This window comes from Pelobates fuscus, chromosome 5, assembly GCF_036172605.1.
Source record: "Pelobates fuscus isolate aPelFus1 chromosome 5, aPelFus1.pri, whole genome shotgun sequence".
Taxonomy (NCBI): Eukaryota; Metazoa; Chordata; class Amphibia; order Anura; family Pelobatidae; genus Pelobates; species Pelobates fuscus.
The window spans coordinates 352,525,335-352,541,109 of record NC_086321.1 but is presented as its reverse complement, the minus strand read 5'-3'; the positions used below and the strand labels follow the sequence as shown (position 1 = coordinate 352,541,109).

Here is a 15,775-nt window from a genome sequence, read left to right as displayed (position 1 = left end):
TTCTTCTTCACCTCATTGAGCAGTCTGCGCTGTGCTCTTGCAGTCATCTTTACAGGACGGCCACTCCTAGGGAGAGTAGCAGCAGTGCTGAACTTTCTCCATTTATAGACAATTTGTCTTACCGTGGACTGATGAACAGCAAGGCTTTTGGAGATACTTTTTTAACCCTTTCCAGCTTTATGCAAGTCAACAATTCTTAATCGTAGGTCTTCTGAGAGCTCTTTTGTGCGAGGCATCATTCACATCAGGAAATGCTTCTTGTGAAAAGCAAACCCAGAACTGGTGTGTGTTTTTTATAGGGCAGGGGAACTGTAACCAACTCCTCCAATGTCATCTCATTGATTGGACTCCAGTTGGCTGACATCTCATTTTATGACCAATTTGTGCAGAAATCCATACATTCCAAAGGGTTCACATACTTTTTCTTGCACCTGTATATAGAATTTGACCCTTCCCCTTCCCCTTGCCTTCTGGGCAAGAAGGGGACAAAAATAAGTTTCCTGGTGGTTCGATGGAGTCCAGGTGAATGTTGGTGATGGAGGGCATGGAGCAGACCAAATGAATTGCTGCTGCTGATCCGATGCTCTGTGACTCACCCCATTTTCAATGACACTAGGACAAGACATTACACATATCCAACTATAAGCCTGGGAAAACGTCTACATGTTAAAGATGAACTATTATTAGTGATTCCATAATATATTTCACATGAACACCTTTAAACTCAACAGCTTTCCCACAAACTTCCTTTTGGTTTTACAAGTTTAACCAGATACACGTGTCATACCTCTTCTTCCTCCTGACACATTTAACTTCCTCTTGTGTTTTAGAACCAACTTTCATCCAAATTATAAGTACAGTTTAAGTTTAAGCACAATTGGCAACATTCAGAAAAACAGAAGAAAAAAATGAGAATTATTTCACTATTTCAACCAACATTTTGACATTTCATTTTTAATTCACCACAGTTTGGTTTTTAGTGAATAAACCCGTCTTCTAATGTAACCTGAGTTAAGAAGAAATATTATTGGCTACGTGGCAAAAAAAAATATTCTCTCTAGTCAAGTGTAAGTGTGTTTGTATATCATGGGCACATACCATAAACATATTTGTAGGTTATTTACATCCACTGAAATGGGCCCAATGAATGAATACCTTAACTGATACTATAAAATCAATGTGTCACTGATACTACACATTGTCGGTATTTAGAATAATAATGGTGGGGGGTCTCTGCAAACTAGCTCACTGCCTGGACCAGGCATAGGCAACCTTTGGCACTGCAGGTGTTTTGGACTACACCTCCCATGATGCTTTGCCAGCATTATGGGTGTAAGAGCATTATGGGGGATGTAGTCCACAACATCTGGAGTGCCGAAGGTTGCCTATCCCTGGCCCTGGACCATAATTGAATTAACTGAAATAAACTCTAAATTCTCATTTTCATATTATCCACCTATTATAATTATTATTATTTATTATTATTATTATTATTATTATTATGCATGACACACATGCTATTCGACCAGCTCCAGCAGGCAAGGGGTTAACCCAGCAATGTGCTGTTTAAAAGGCTGCTTCTCTGGAGCTGTCCAGCGTGCCAGGATGCTGCCAGGTCTCGACCAATCAGCGATGAGCTAGAACTGAGAAGGGACGGATGGAACCCTGGTGTAGAATCTCTCTCTCTCCCTCCCTCCCTCCTTCCTCTCTACGTCTTCCTGTATCCTCCATTGCACATTCACAATAGATGATGCATCAGCTGGTAACATTGTAGCAGCACTCATCTAATAGCACTGGGTACCAATGCTCGGAGGAAGACTGATTTTTTTTTTTTTTCTGTTTTGAGGTTGATCAATCAGACCAAGGGATGAGGGGTCATTGCATCTCTGGTGGCTTGTCATTGTGTGCTGGCTGTCTGGGGCTTCCTATGGTTTAAATGAAATGCTGATGGAGAGGCTCACCTGTCTGATTTGGACAGAGCTGCAAGACTTACCTGCATGATCTCAACGTGAGGTTTTTATTTTTGCCAATCCAGCCTGCTAAAATCTGTGTGGAGTAGGTAGGTACATTGCTAACAGTGATCCTGTCAATAAATAAATGGTAATTATATATATATATGTAATGTGACATACCCCGGGCCTTGGGTTATGTAAAAGTAGGCACTACTTAAAATGGCATTTATTTTCCATTTTTAAAAATATCATATTTTAGCTATTTCTTCCTGTGATGTTTTTAAAAATGTTTTATCAATTTGCCTTAATATGATTTGTCTAATGATTGGGGGTTGTTTTACTACTGATTTCTCTGCATATCTATATAATTAGTCATAAATGTGAAATGTGAAAATAATAACAGGTTAAAATGTTAAAAAAAGATGTAATTGCAGAATACAGACACCAAACTCTATGTAAGCCATTTGTTTTAATTCATGGCATGCTAAATGTTCTCCTGTGTGTGTACTGTGAATATATTGTATATATTTGTACTCCCACACACATTACATTAAACAGATATACCTGGACCTTGACACCTCATTCCTGTCAGCCCAAAATTGAATGTTGTCACCCACGGTTTGTTTACCCATACTGCAGAAACTTTGGCACTGTGTCAATAAACGAACAATAATTCTTGTAAAATAGAAATGAGTTTACATTTTAAATACATAGAATAAAACACTCTTATAAAATATACATTTCCTGTCTCTGTATGACAGCGGTTAATGGAAGAAAACACATTTTATTAGTTTATAACTGGGACCTACCTTGTGTTTCCATATTTACAGGCTTGCCTCTATTAAATGGGGGCATTTTGTTTTCTTTTATATCCATTAAGGTTATAAATCTAAACATTTTACTCAGAGGGAAATTCACTCTCTTTGTTCTAATCGTCATACTATATATATGTGCTATATGGCACTATGCCTAACTGTCTGTCTGTCTATTCATCTATTCTTCTGTCTGCCCTACCATCCGTCTGTCTGTCTGTCCATCCGTCTGTCCGTCCGTCCGTAAATCCGTCCGTCTATGCATCTATCTATCTATCTATCTATCTATCTATCTGTCTGTCTGTCTGCCTATTTATCTATCTGTCTGTCTGTCCGTCCGTCTGTCAGTCTGTCAGTCTGTATGTCTGTCTGTCTAGTTCCATATGTCCTTTCAGTATTCTGCTTGGAGCTCTCTCTCACACTTCTTAACTCTGTTGGTTTCTCACTGTTTTTATTTTGTCATAGCTTGTCACAGTTTTCTTTAGGTCTGACTCATTCTTTTTCAATCTTGTCTCTCTGAAAGAGTCTTGAATTGTTTTTTTAGAACCATATTCAATACCACATATACAATGTTGAACAAACCTAAAGATATATCGATAGAAGCATAGAGGGAAGATGGAACAAAACACAGAGGAGATTATTTCTTAAAATAAAAATTCAAACGGAATTTCAGATTTAAAAGGGGCAATATTGTCTCCAGAATCCTTACAACTTAATGGAACATAATAGTGTTAGGAATACAGGTGTGTATTCCTAGCTACAGTGCCCTGGTCACTATTTAGGTGCCCTGGTCACTATTTAGGTGACCATACCCCCCTCCAGGAAGAGTTACCTTGTTTCCCACGCCATGTTGCTCTGTCTGTGACTGGTCCTGCCTCATTGGCTGAGTTCATCATTGAGATTAAGTGGTCTGGGTGACTGTAGTGTTCCGTTATAGTAGTAGTTCTGTACCATTTCCCAGCAAGATCAGCAATGTAAACACTACCTTTGCAGTGTTTACATTGCTGCATAGTAACACCTCTGGTGGTTGTCGCTCACACTAGAGGGACTTCCTACTTCCATCGGGGCCTACGCTCAGCTGCTCCAAGCTCTGCATGGAGACGCTGAGCGCACCCTATAGAGAAGCATGGATTAAATTTATGTCTATGAGGAGATGCTGATTGACGCTGTGCCACATTCTGCTGTGCATGCGCAATAGCCTTCCTATGATTTACTATAGGAAAACTTCGCAAACCTCCCAATATTTTAAATGGACAAAAAGGGACGCTTTAATTTTAGAGGTGTGACTGGGAGTGTCGCAAGGGTCGGGGCTCTTCTGAGACATATTAGGTGACTTATTAATAACAAAGTCTGCAACTTAAATGTAATTTAGAATAAGAACAATGTACCTTTTTAACACTGATTCATTCTAAAAACATTTATTGTAGTTTAAAGGCACATTTACTGTGAGTATTATTGCTGTGGAGCTCAGTTATACACTCAGACACACTAACAATATGGAGACAGTAGGATAGAAAAGAGAGACAGGGGGATTTGAGGAAGATATTAACTAGATTGGCTGAGATCAACAAGAGACAGAAGCAGAAAAAAGCAGAGGTAAACTGAATAAAGTATGACTAAGTGTGACTTCAAAGTGAATTTCAAATTCTAGAAAAAATAGCTGACTTCTATTCATAGCTAAAGTGGATTTTGTTTTCCCCTTTTAGATATTTACGGCTAGAATGTGAAATTCACTGTGAATGCCTGATTATTCGCACTTTGGTGAATAAGCCTGCGAGACACATACCTCCTACCTAGACCTCGTTTAGCGGGGCAGTCCTGATTTGAAAGTTTATGTCCCTCTGCCCTGCTTTGGTTCTTCTGCACCCAATTCTAGGTACACCACATACCAAGTCCCCAGAAAGGGCAGCGCATGAATCTTTAATGAGTTGTTTTTCCTGAGCGTTGCTACATTTTTCCCAATTCATCCTATTCCCTCCAGTCACACTTACATACATTGCAGTGCTAGGATTTTAGCGAATACTGAGAGAGATTAAGTGGAAAAAAAGACCCACAGAGAGTGCGAGACAACAATATGAAGGAACAGAGACTGAGACAAGGAGATTATATTTTCACAGCCTGTGTTCCATAATATGTCTTGGTCATTTTCTGCATTCCTCTGTCTTCCTCTTTGTCTTTTCTGTTATATTTTTCCATCTAATCTCTCTGGGTTTCTCTCTTGGCCTTTGAGTTATGGCACCTCTCCATCACAGACTATTTCTAACTTAATCAATGTCTCTCTTGTGTTGCCTGCATGTCTTTTTTTCCCACCTTTTGCCTTACATATAGAAACGAGAGGGGAAATTCTCAGCACTCTCCCTCTTTTTAATGAGTAGAGGACGACTGGAACCATAGTCCCTCGGGTGTCTCTGGCATCTCTGCTGAATCAGTTAAGCCAGGTACTAAGTACCACCCTGGCATTCAGATCTCAGTAGTTACATGTTTTTGCTACAATCAGTTCCTAAAGAATTGATACAGAAGTCTAGAGGATCAAATCTGGTCAATGGTTCTTGTGTTTGCCATTCCAATATGATTCCTTATAGTTCTTTGTCTTATTTCCATTGTTTGTTTATGTATATTGAGCGTGTTGCTTCACTAGTGTCAGTAGTCAGTCTGGCAACTGGATGGCCATAGATCTAAACAAAGCATATTTTCATACACATAGCCTTATAAATCATCAGGGTTCTCACAGCTTACAGCAGTTTACGTACTTAGCTGGTCACATTTTTGTGATTGGAACTGTGTCCACTGAATGTCATGTCTGGTGACCATGGATGTTCACAGCCATGGATTGGGCTCTCTATGTGAGCTGGAAGATAGAAAATTAAACACAATCTCACTAAATCTACACCCCTACAGTATATAGGCCAAGACCACCAAGACCACAGTACTAGGCCCTTATCATCCACCATTATAGAGAAAATTAAGCTATTGTTACTCACGTTTTTGTTAGTTTCAAAAGTGGTTAGTTTCAAACCATGTAATAAAACCACCCTGGGAGTACAAACCTGACATTTTAGTATCTACTAAGCCAATGGAGCACATGGCTCACTCCATCTTTGCACAAGTTGTTTTTAAAAAATAATATGGGAGTGGTATTGTGCCTCCACCATTGGTGAATTGTGATATTAATTCATGATTAGCAGCTATCTCTTCCAATCAATATCCCTGGACCTGAATCATCCTACTGAAGCACTTTCATCATGGAACTTTCATATTTGAACTCTGATGCTAAGCCAATCAGTAGCTCCCCATCCACAAAACAGCTTGAGAAAAGTACATATTTTTCTCAAACCATGTTTATTGATGGCGAGCTACTGACTGGCTTAAGCAAGGTTACTTTTGACACTACAGATGCTGAAGACTACATCTCCCCTTAATGCTCTTCAGCCATAATGCTGGCAAAGCTTCAGGGCAAATGTGGTCCACAACATCTGGAGTGCTTAAGGTGGCCTTGCACCTGGCTTAGAACATCAGCTGATGCTCTTAGCCCATCAGTGGTGCTCCTGTCCATAGAAGTACAATATTTCCTGTTTGAAGCAACTGGAGGCATGTTCTTGGACAAATATAAACATTGCAAATATTCCCAGATTAATATGTTATATTGTCCAAGTAAAGGGACAGGCTGTACCTGTGCATCAGAACCACTACATTCAGATGTAGTGGTTAAGGTGCCGTAATTGTCCTTTAAGATTCCAAAAACTCAAGGTATATGACCATTGACCATTGTATTTGTAGCATCTAGTGTATCTATATAAATAATTGTAATCATATGCTACAAAATATTTCTGCGTCAATGCTAAAATTTCACACCCCATCAGTAATATCGTAAAATAAATAAATTCATATAATTTTAATACTTTCTGTTTCCCCAATATTTCTTAAAGGATGATTAAATAAATGAATAATTAGACAAATATACATGTAAATCAAATTAGATTTTAGGTATCCCTGGACAACAGCCAATACAAAGTCTTAACTATGCGTCTCATATTTAAAAAAAATATTTGGAAATTTAAAGAAAGTGATGTTGTTGGTGTAAGGGGTTAGGTTAGTGGATAGCTGAATTAAATAGTTTTGTTAAGTTCACTTTTGTAACTGAATTCATTACTTTGGATTTGAGGGAATGACCTTCCAAGAAAGACGAAGATTAGAAATACATACTTTTATATAGCCTTCAATGTCATTTTGCTGTTTTTTTTTTATTGATTTTCCGTAAATTTGTATTTGGGTTAATCTCTTTAATCATAATTCATTTGAACACATGCCAGAAACAGAATTATACAGTCAAAGCTTAAAGGGCTTGGGGGGTGCGTGTCTCTTTGTAAAACCCTATTGGAACTATTAATTAGGTCAGCCCCTACATTCTGCAATAAACCTGGAAAAATAAGTTTATTTACTTATCTTGAATCCAGTACCGGCAAAACTCCAAGCGCTTCCGCCCACACCTCCATCCAACCTTAGCAAGGTCTGTTTTTCAGGTTCAAAACATGCAATCTGAGCCGGCAAGGGGAGGTAGGAAGTGAGTGCGGAGGGAGATTTGAAGGGAGGAAAGGTGGGAAATGTAATTAACATAAAAACAAAACAAGCACTATTGAGGGTTTGAGGAGGTGTGGAGGGCTCCACTCTGTGAAGGAGGGATGAAGAGGAGAAAAAGAGTTCCCCTTGCAGACTCTGCCAGCATGCACACTGACAATGGACATATTTTGCACAGAATTGACATTTGGAAATTAGTTCCGGGCTGCCAAAGTCACATGTGCTGGGTGTCTGACTAGCCTGTGGAAGTTTAGGGAGACTTGACAAGTTTGGTGTGAAGAAACGTGAGTGGGCCTGACCTCAGTTCCACTGAACACCTTTGGGATGAATTGCAATCCTGATTGTGAGACAGACCTTCTCATCCAACATCAGTGCCTGGACCTCACAAATGCTTTTTTGGTTGAATGGGCACAAATACACACACATACGATCCAAGATTTTGTGGGAGCAGTGGAGGCAACTCCATGTTAATGGCCATGGTTTCAGAATAAGATGTCCAACAAGCTCATATAGGTGCCCATTTTTTGGTCATAAACCATAAATTGTCATTGTGCTCAGTCTGCCCTTTAAGCCATATTATTGTTCAAGCTGTATTAGGGCAAAAAAGGGTAGCCACAATGTGGATTTGGAAGACAAATCTAGGAAAACACTCATTATCAACCTTGCATGAATGCACACCAGGCACTCTGTGTGTACTGACATTCACACCTACACTTTGCTCATGGACTCAATGTCCGGAGTACACTTAGTCCAGCACAAGCACATTTAATTATGCTTTCAAACTTCGCTTACTGAGGAGAATTCTTAGTTGTCCTCAGATGAGAGACACCAAGGAACAAGGATGGTGGGAGAGTGAACATGGATTGTGTTGTAGGATGGAAGATGGGATATGTGCCATACAATAAAGTCATTTGTATTCACATAATGATCTCTGAACTTGTGTATGCCACAGCCAATATGAAGAGCTGTATACAGAATACATTGCTGGTTTGATTTATAAAAGGACTAGCCACGAGTCCCATAAACTGTCATAGAATGTTAAGGTATCAATGTGTTCTTTCCCAGGAAATCTCATCTTCCAAATTTGAAATCTTCCGACCACCACCTACATAGGACAATGGGAACTACTGAAGCCACTCTCCGCATGGAGAATGTGGATGTGGAGGTGAAGGAGGAATGGCAAGATGAAGACTTCCCTAGGTATGCTCTCATTTAATACAGTATACTCAGCCGAGCAGCATAACTACAAATATCAAAAGGTAAATCAAAATGAAACAAAATAATTATTTTTGCAATACTAGCTGAGGCCTCCATTTAATACACTTTCAAAATGTCTTAATACTGTTAGAAAGATTTCCAAACAACGTACCTACAAAAATTCCCATAGACTTTAATGATAAATCACTTGGGAAGTTTTCTAGCAGTATTGAGTCATTTATTAAGTCGAGGCGCTGGTGCACAAATGTTTGCCACCCTGGGCACATACCCTTGGCCATTTCCCTTAAATCAGGTTATCTCTAGACTTGTGCAAAAAACATTTGGTGACGATTTGTCAGCAAGTCCTCTTGACCCACATCAGAATGAATTGAACTGTCCTGAATTTACCGGTGGAGTCTTATTTAATGAATAAGACTCCATAGGTAAACCCCAGTTGGATTGTTTTGTTCGGTTGTTGACTTAAAAATATTTGATTTGATTGAACCATCTCAAATTAATTTATGCACTAGTCTAGTAATTTCTACATGCTGGCAATGGTACTGGAAAAGTGCTGAGCAGACGTCTTAAAATACCTTACACGTGGATGGTATGCCATTAGATCTGACTTGTTTAATTACCTTAGGCAGCATATAACTTGTACATACTCCTGGAAAGTATATTAAATATGGTTGTGTGCTGTATCAGTGGTATGAGAAATTTTGTATTCTGACAATTTTCTTTTTGCCATATAACATACCTCCCAACATTCGTCCTCTGGAGGTCAGGATGGGTGGGCGGAGTCCTTAGGTGGCATGGAGCTAGGGGCGCAAGTCTTGTCACTAGTGATGCCCTAATGTGCATGGCCCCCGAACGCTTTTGTCCAAAAGGGAGCGAGACCATCACTTAACAGGCAGATTGGCCGGACCCCAGCCAACATACCATGCAGGAAGTGCTGCTAAAGCACTCCATGCATGGTTCTAGTGCCCGCTCACACTGTACTGCCCGGAACAGTTTCCTGGTGTCTCCAGATGCATGGCACCAGGAAACTAAAGCGGGACAGCGGTACAACACTCCAAAATCAGGACTGTCCCTCTGAAGACGGGACAGTTGGGAGGCATGCTTTAATCTCTAACTACTGGCTTATTCTCCTCTTTTCTTCCTAAATCCATTCCTTCCATTCCCCCTACTCTTTTAGTGCTATTTTCCTTTTCAGGTTATCAGGGATACCTACTAAAGCAAGAATTGTTGGGAATTCAAAGTACATTCAAAGTATATTTTAAATTTAACGCCAAAGCAGATGATCTGGAAACATGGGTGACTTGAACAATTCTTGCAGTTTGGCAATTTTGACCTTAAATTTGAAATTCACTTTGAACGCACTTTAATTCCCTGGCAATTCTTACTTTAGTGCAAAGCCCTGTTGTTTTCAGACCCAAATATGTGTATTTTTACACGTCTGATCTGATAGACATTTGTGCAAAAGTAACCCTCATTAAAATCATGTTTAACAAATACAAGACTCGAGACTTTGAGTTGCATTGCTCTAGTGGAATTGCATTACTGTAAAAAAAATTACATTTTTCACAGGCTCGGCTCCACAGCTGCAGTGAAACTGTTGTGCTCTCTGTCACAGAATAAGCCTGTGTCTAAGTAAGGAAAAGAGTCTATGAGATGGTCCCCTGTTCATTCATAGTTTGGATTCACAAACGTGCAGCTGTGAGCCTCCATCTGCAGAGAAGGGATGTGGGTTCATCTCATACGGATAGAGCAAAGGGGATATACCAAACAGTGGAAGCTATTTCAACAATACAATCATTGTATGCTGTTCAAGATATATAAGACATAAAATAATAAAAAAAAAAATCTAATGTTTATTGAGAAGTTTTAATTAAAAAAAATAAACAAATATATATATATATAATGGGGGTACAGAAAGAAAAGGGGGAGGTAGGGTACAAAAAATAAAATCACCACTCAGTTCATGTAAGCTTATTATACATAACATAGAACAGAGAATTCTTGCCAAAAATAATATATTTTGACATTATTGTTATTGCCTAGAATTGAGTAGGAATTTCATATCAGTAGGTTTGTGCTAAGGTGTTTATTAAGTACCTGAGCACCAAACTGTAGTGAATTAAAAATCGCTACATTTAGGTTAAAAAATTGGAAATATTCTGTCTTTCTTCTATACAGATTGTCTGTTTTATTTTGTAGTAGTTTGATTGTCAATTTACTGCAATTCAATGTTCAGGGGATAATAGAGTCCACATGTTGGAATGTTGGAATGCACTTGTGAACTGATTTGGATTCTAACCGTTTATATTAAACTCATTAGTGACTTTGACTGCACAGTAGTGATTGCCTTCATTGTGAAGCAAGCAGAGGTTACATTAAAGGGACTCTATAGTCACTAAAACAACAGTAGCTTAATGAAGCATTTGGGTATATAGAGCATGCAATTGACGTTTCAGTTCTCAATTCTCTGCCATTTAAAGGAGTTAATCACTTTTGTGTCTGCCCATGCAGCCCTAGCCACACATCCCCTGGCTGTGACTTACAAAGCCTGCATAAAAAAAAATGGTTTCAATCAAATGTTAACTTACTTTAGAAGTTCTTGTCTGTGGTTTTGTCCAAAAGGGGGCGAGACCGCCACTTCACAGGCAGCTTGACAAGACCCCAACCAACATACCATGTAGGAAGCGCTGCTAAAGCACTCCATGCATGGTTCTAGTGCACGCTCACACTGTACTGCCCAGGAACAGTTTCTTGGTGTCTCCAGATGATGGGCACCAGGAAACTAAAGCAGCACAGCGGTACAACACCCCAAAATTAATGTAGTTGTTCTGGTTAGTATAATAGCTCCCTTAAAGCATTTTAATGTAAACGCTGCCTTTTCAGAGAAAAAGCAGTGTTTACATTGCCCCTAGGGACACCTCCAAGTGGCCACTCCTCAGATGGCCACTGGAGGTGCTTCTTGGCTCAGTGCTGCACAGTAAGCAGCCCTGCCGCTCAGCCTCCCCACGCTGTGCATGGAGACGTTGAAGTTTCCTCATAGAGATGCATTAATTCAATGCATCTCTATGAGGAGTTCCTGATTGGCCAAAACGGCATTTGGCTCCGCCCCTGGGATGATTTTAGCCAATCCAATGCTTTTCCTACGGGAAAGCATTGGCTTGGCTCAAAATCGGCCATTTTGATTAAGTCACAAAGGGGCAGAGCAAGCGCCGGCGCATCCACGCAGGGCTGGAAATAAGGTAAGTCTTAAACTTTTATAAGGGGGCTAAGGTGGGCAAGCCACCAAATGGTGGGTTAAACACTATAGGGTCAGGAACACATGTTTGTGTTCCTGACCCTATAGTGATCCTTTAATAATGTTGGTTGTGGCTTATATCTCTGTCAGTGGCATTTTTTGGGATGTTTCTTGAATGTTTAGAATTATAAACATAAAAAGCTAAGAATAAAGGTGTTGTATAAATGACTTACTGTTGTCAGTGTTGCTATTATAATGCTGTTAAAGTGTTCACTACATATTAAGTTATAGTCTGCAGTCAGGCTTTTACAATTTAGAAAACCAATGAATGCAATCACCATTAAGCATTAAAAGGGCAGCGATGCTTAAACATAAGTTGATATTAGGGCAGGTTTAGAGAGATATATATGTATGTTTTCAAAAATCAAGGAAGGTGACATTATACATGCAGCCTTTAATCTCAGGGCAATGTCTTAACATGCATGATCCAGCCAACCTGAGATTAGTTAGACTTGCATTCCCAGGCAGCATTTATAAAGTGACTCTGTCACCGTCTTCGTCTGGAAACTTTGCATAATTTGCAAAGATCCCCAGCTGTAAAATTGCAATAGGCAAAATTGCAATAGGCAAAGGTGAGTTCAAATGAGCTGAATCTGTCCTTTGTGGGTGCAACCATCTTCTTCCAGGCCAGTCCTCTTCAGCAATTGGTACTTCAGCGTCAGGAGCCGGTGGCATTACTGCTGTAAAAGATTTTATCTTTAAGAAATCCTCATTTTGCAGGGGGAGGCGACAGTGCTGCTTTATTGCACACTCCATCACTGCCACCATTAAATTACACGCTTTACCAATATTTATATAAATCAAGAGAATCTGAAGAGACAGAGATAGAGCAATGCAGTCTCCCAGCTCCAGCTCCTCTCCCAGCATATCAGTTTTGGAGAAGTTGCATGTCTTACATGTATGCATGTCAATGAGTGTGTCTGTGAGTGTGTGTCTGTGAAGGTGCAGTTGTGTGTACTTGTGTGCATAGGATAATCTAGAATGCATGTTAACCCCTTAAGGACAGATGACGGAAATATTCCGTCATGATTCCCTTTTATTCAAGAAGTTGTGTCTTTAATGGGTTAAGGAGGAGTTTGTTTTATTATATCCCAAGATTAGGTGCTGTTTAGAAGATGTTTACATTATTGCAAGTTATCGTTTTCATTATTGCTTCCACAAATGGCACGAAGCATAACTTTTACAGTGAAATTGCTGTGCCAATTTTGGTCCTTCTTCTGAATTTGGCAGAGGAAGGTCCTCTTGGTCTATTCGCCAGCGGATGAGAGCTTTTAACTGCAGAATTTGCTTAATGATTTAGTCATAAACAACGGAATGCAAAGAGCCAAGATAATAGGACTCTCTGCCCTCCAACCCGTGCAAAGGGGAATATTTTTATTATATATGGCGTATGCCTGCGTGTTCTGTCCACAAGCAACTTATGTTTCAATCAGACTTCTCCAGAAAGAGTCCATGAGAGATGCATCACTTTCGAATTTATAATATAACACGTTGATCTTAATATTATATGACATTTAGATATAAAATACAAATAATAATAAGAAGACATCGAAATACAGCTCTTATGCATTTTGTGGAACAGTTTCTCTTCTGCAGTGGGTGAGACAAAAAAAAATGCGTATGAATGAATAATTTCTATAGTAGATCTGTTGACAAGAATGGCGTGCTAATGAATGCACTGCGGACTGTGCTTTCTGTTTCAGTAATGTATAAATATAGCTCTTTGTGATTTGTGACCAGGACTGTGCTGTGAATTAGGAAGGAGGAGCTGACAGATCTCCTGTGTGTGTGGCTGTGTGCATCTCTCGTCATGTCTGTAATGATGCTGTGGCGAGGAGATACAGACGCATCTGTTTGTTTAGAGGCTATTTGCCAAAAAAAGATTCAAATGCATTGTGGGAAAAAACACATCAGTTTGTCATCACAGTGAGATTTTAGAAGGTCTGGGTCTGTTTTGAGGGATTTAATTATAAAAATGCCACCTTTGTCTTTTTTTGCTAGCGGAAACAGAAAACGTTAAAATAAACTCAGCATTTCTGTTGGCATATCAAGTCTAATTTTAAGCCCATTATTATAGAGTGCAAAGGCTTCTGAAAATAGTATCATGCTTCAAAACAGGTCAGCTACAAATTTGTTATAATCCGTTAAAAGATTAATAGGGAATCTTTAGGCATAATTATATGGCTGAATTATTATGACCTTGTTCCAACTCAGGAGCTGACACTTTAATTGTTGAATCGGGAACTTTGTTATTTGAATTGACCAAGATCATTTGGATATATTTAAATAATACTGTATTTTCAAGAAATGCACTCTTTTCTACCTCTCATAGGGGCTGTAATTTAGAACCATTTTCTGCTTATTATGTAACATTTATTAAAGGAACATTTTAAACCCCTAAAGCACTTTAGCTTGCATAAGTGCTTAATGTTTTAAGAGTGTGTCCGATTTCAAAAGAAATGGGAATTTATAAAGGAATCTTGATACACCAACCCTGGCTGTCAATCGGGCAACAGGTCCTGTTACTTCCTGGTTTGGTTAGCTCAGTGGAGCTAAACTCAAGAGTCAGCAATTGCTAGAGCACCTGCATTGCAAATACTTCACATTAAGCTGCATTGGGAAGTCTGTGATTGGACAGCCACAGAAAGTCTGAGCTGAGGAAGAAGGGGAGGACTTGCAAAGGCTGCAGACAAGATATCTGCAACTTCTACAGGCTGTTTTTAGCTATACCCAAATTAAAATTGCATAATTGAATACATGCCTGTATTCATTGGTAGTATATCTACAAAAAAATAGATTTTTTTTATTTATTTATTGGGGGGCAGTGGAGTGTTTCTTTAACCCCTTAAGGACACATGACATGTGTGACATGTCATGATTCCCTTTTATTCCAGAAGTTTGGTCCTTAAGGGGTTAATGTATTTGGTTAGGCTTGAACTAAACAATTCAAATTGTAAAGATGCTTGTAAAATGGTCTGAATGTTTATGTGTGTGTTTGTTTGTTTGTATATATTAGCAGTCTGTGGGCTCAGTTTCATGATATTAAAGGAACACTCCAGGCACCCAGACCACTTCTGCCCATTGGAGTGGGCTGGGTGCCAACTCCCATCACCCTTAGCCCTGCAAGTGTAATTATTGCAGTTTTTATAATCTGCAATAATTACCTTGCAGTGTTAAGTCCTCCTCTAGTGGCTGTCTATCAGACATCGGCGCTGGATTCAGGTAAGTCGCTGAAGGGATTTTAACCCCTTCAGCAACATGGATGGGGGGTGGGAGGGAGAGGGGCACTGTAGGATTCTGCAGTGCCAGGAAAACGAATATGTTTTCCTGGCACTGGAGAGTCCCTTTAACTGTCAGAGCATAGTGATAGGGGGTTATTAACTGGTTGTAATAGATTGGGAAACATTTCAATGTAATTTAATCTTGCGTGAAAATGTGTGCATTTGGTGGGAGGTGCACATCCTATTGATCAGGTTTATGGCAGAGGAAAAAGTTAATACTTCACTTACTGATTTACATTATTGCGCTAAAGAGCTATTGCATCACAAGCTTCTAAAACAGCATGAGATTTACTATAAAAATTGTCTTAAAACATTCATAGTATTAGAAAGGTTAACACAATAAATATAAAGTTGTATATGCTCAATTGACTATTTCAAGATTTTTTTTCTTGTGACACAAATGTTTTAAATGAAACACAGTCTTTCTAACTACAACAAATATCAAATACTAATTAATATTTTATATTTGCATTTCTTTGTAACTATAAATGACTCTGCTGCTAAACAGGCCTCTTCCTGAAGATACAGGAATGGACACACTTGGCAGCCCTACAGAAGATGACATCACCTCTTGTAAGTACCACCACCGCATCTTGAGATCACACATGGTGATGACAGCCTCATATTCATGTATGTATATTTTGC

The 15,775-nt window shown here is 39.2% G+C and overlaps 1 protein-coding gene across 1 annotated transcript in view; it reads left to right on the top strand.

Annotated features, from left to right (window-relative positions):
- Nucleotides 1–1,722: 1,722 nt before the first annotated feature.
- The window catches only part of ATCAY (ATCAY kinesin light chain interacting caytaxin), a 35,657-nt gene continuing 21,604 nt past the window's right edge, over nt 1,723–15,775 (top strand). The window contains exons 1-3 of the mRNA XM_063455944.1: nt 1,723–2,059; nt 8,405–8,539; nt 15,639–15,703. Of these exons, the coding sequence (XP_063312014.1) occupies nt 8,457–8,539; nt 15,639–15,703 (148 nt within the window). The 5' untranslated portion in view covers nt 1,723–2,059; nt 8,405–8,456. The remainder of the gene's footprint in view (nt 2,060–8,404; nt 8,540–15,638; nt 15,704–15,775) is intronic.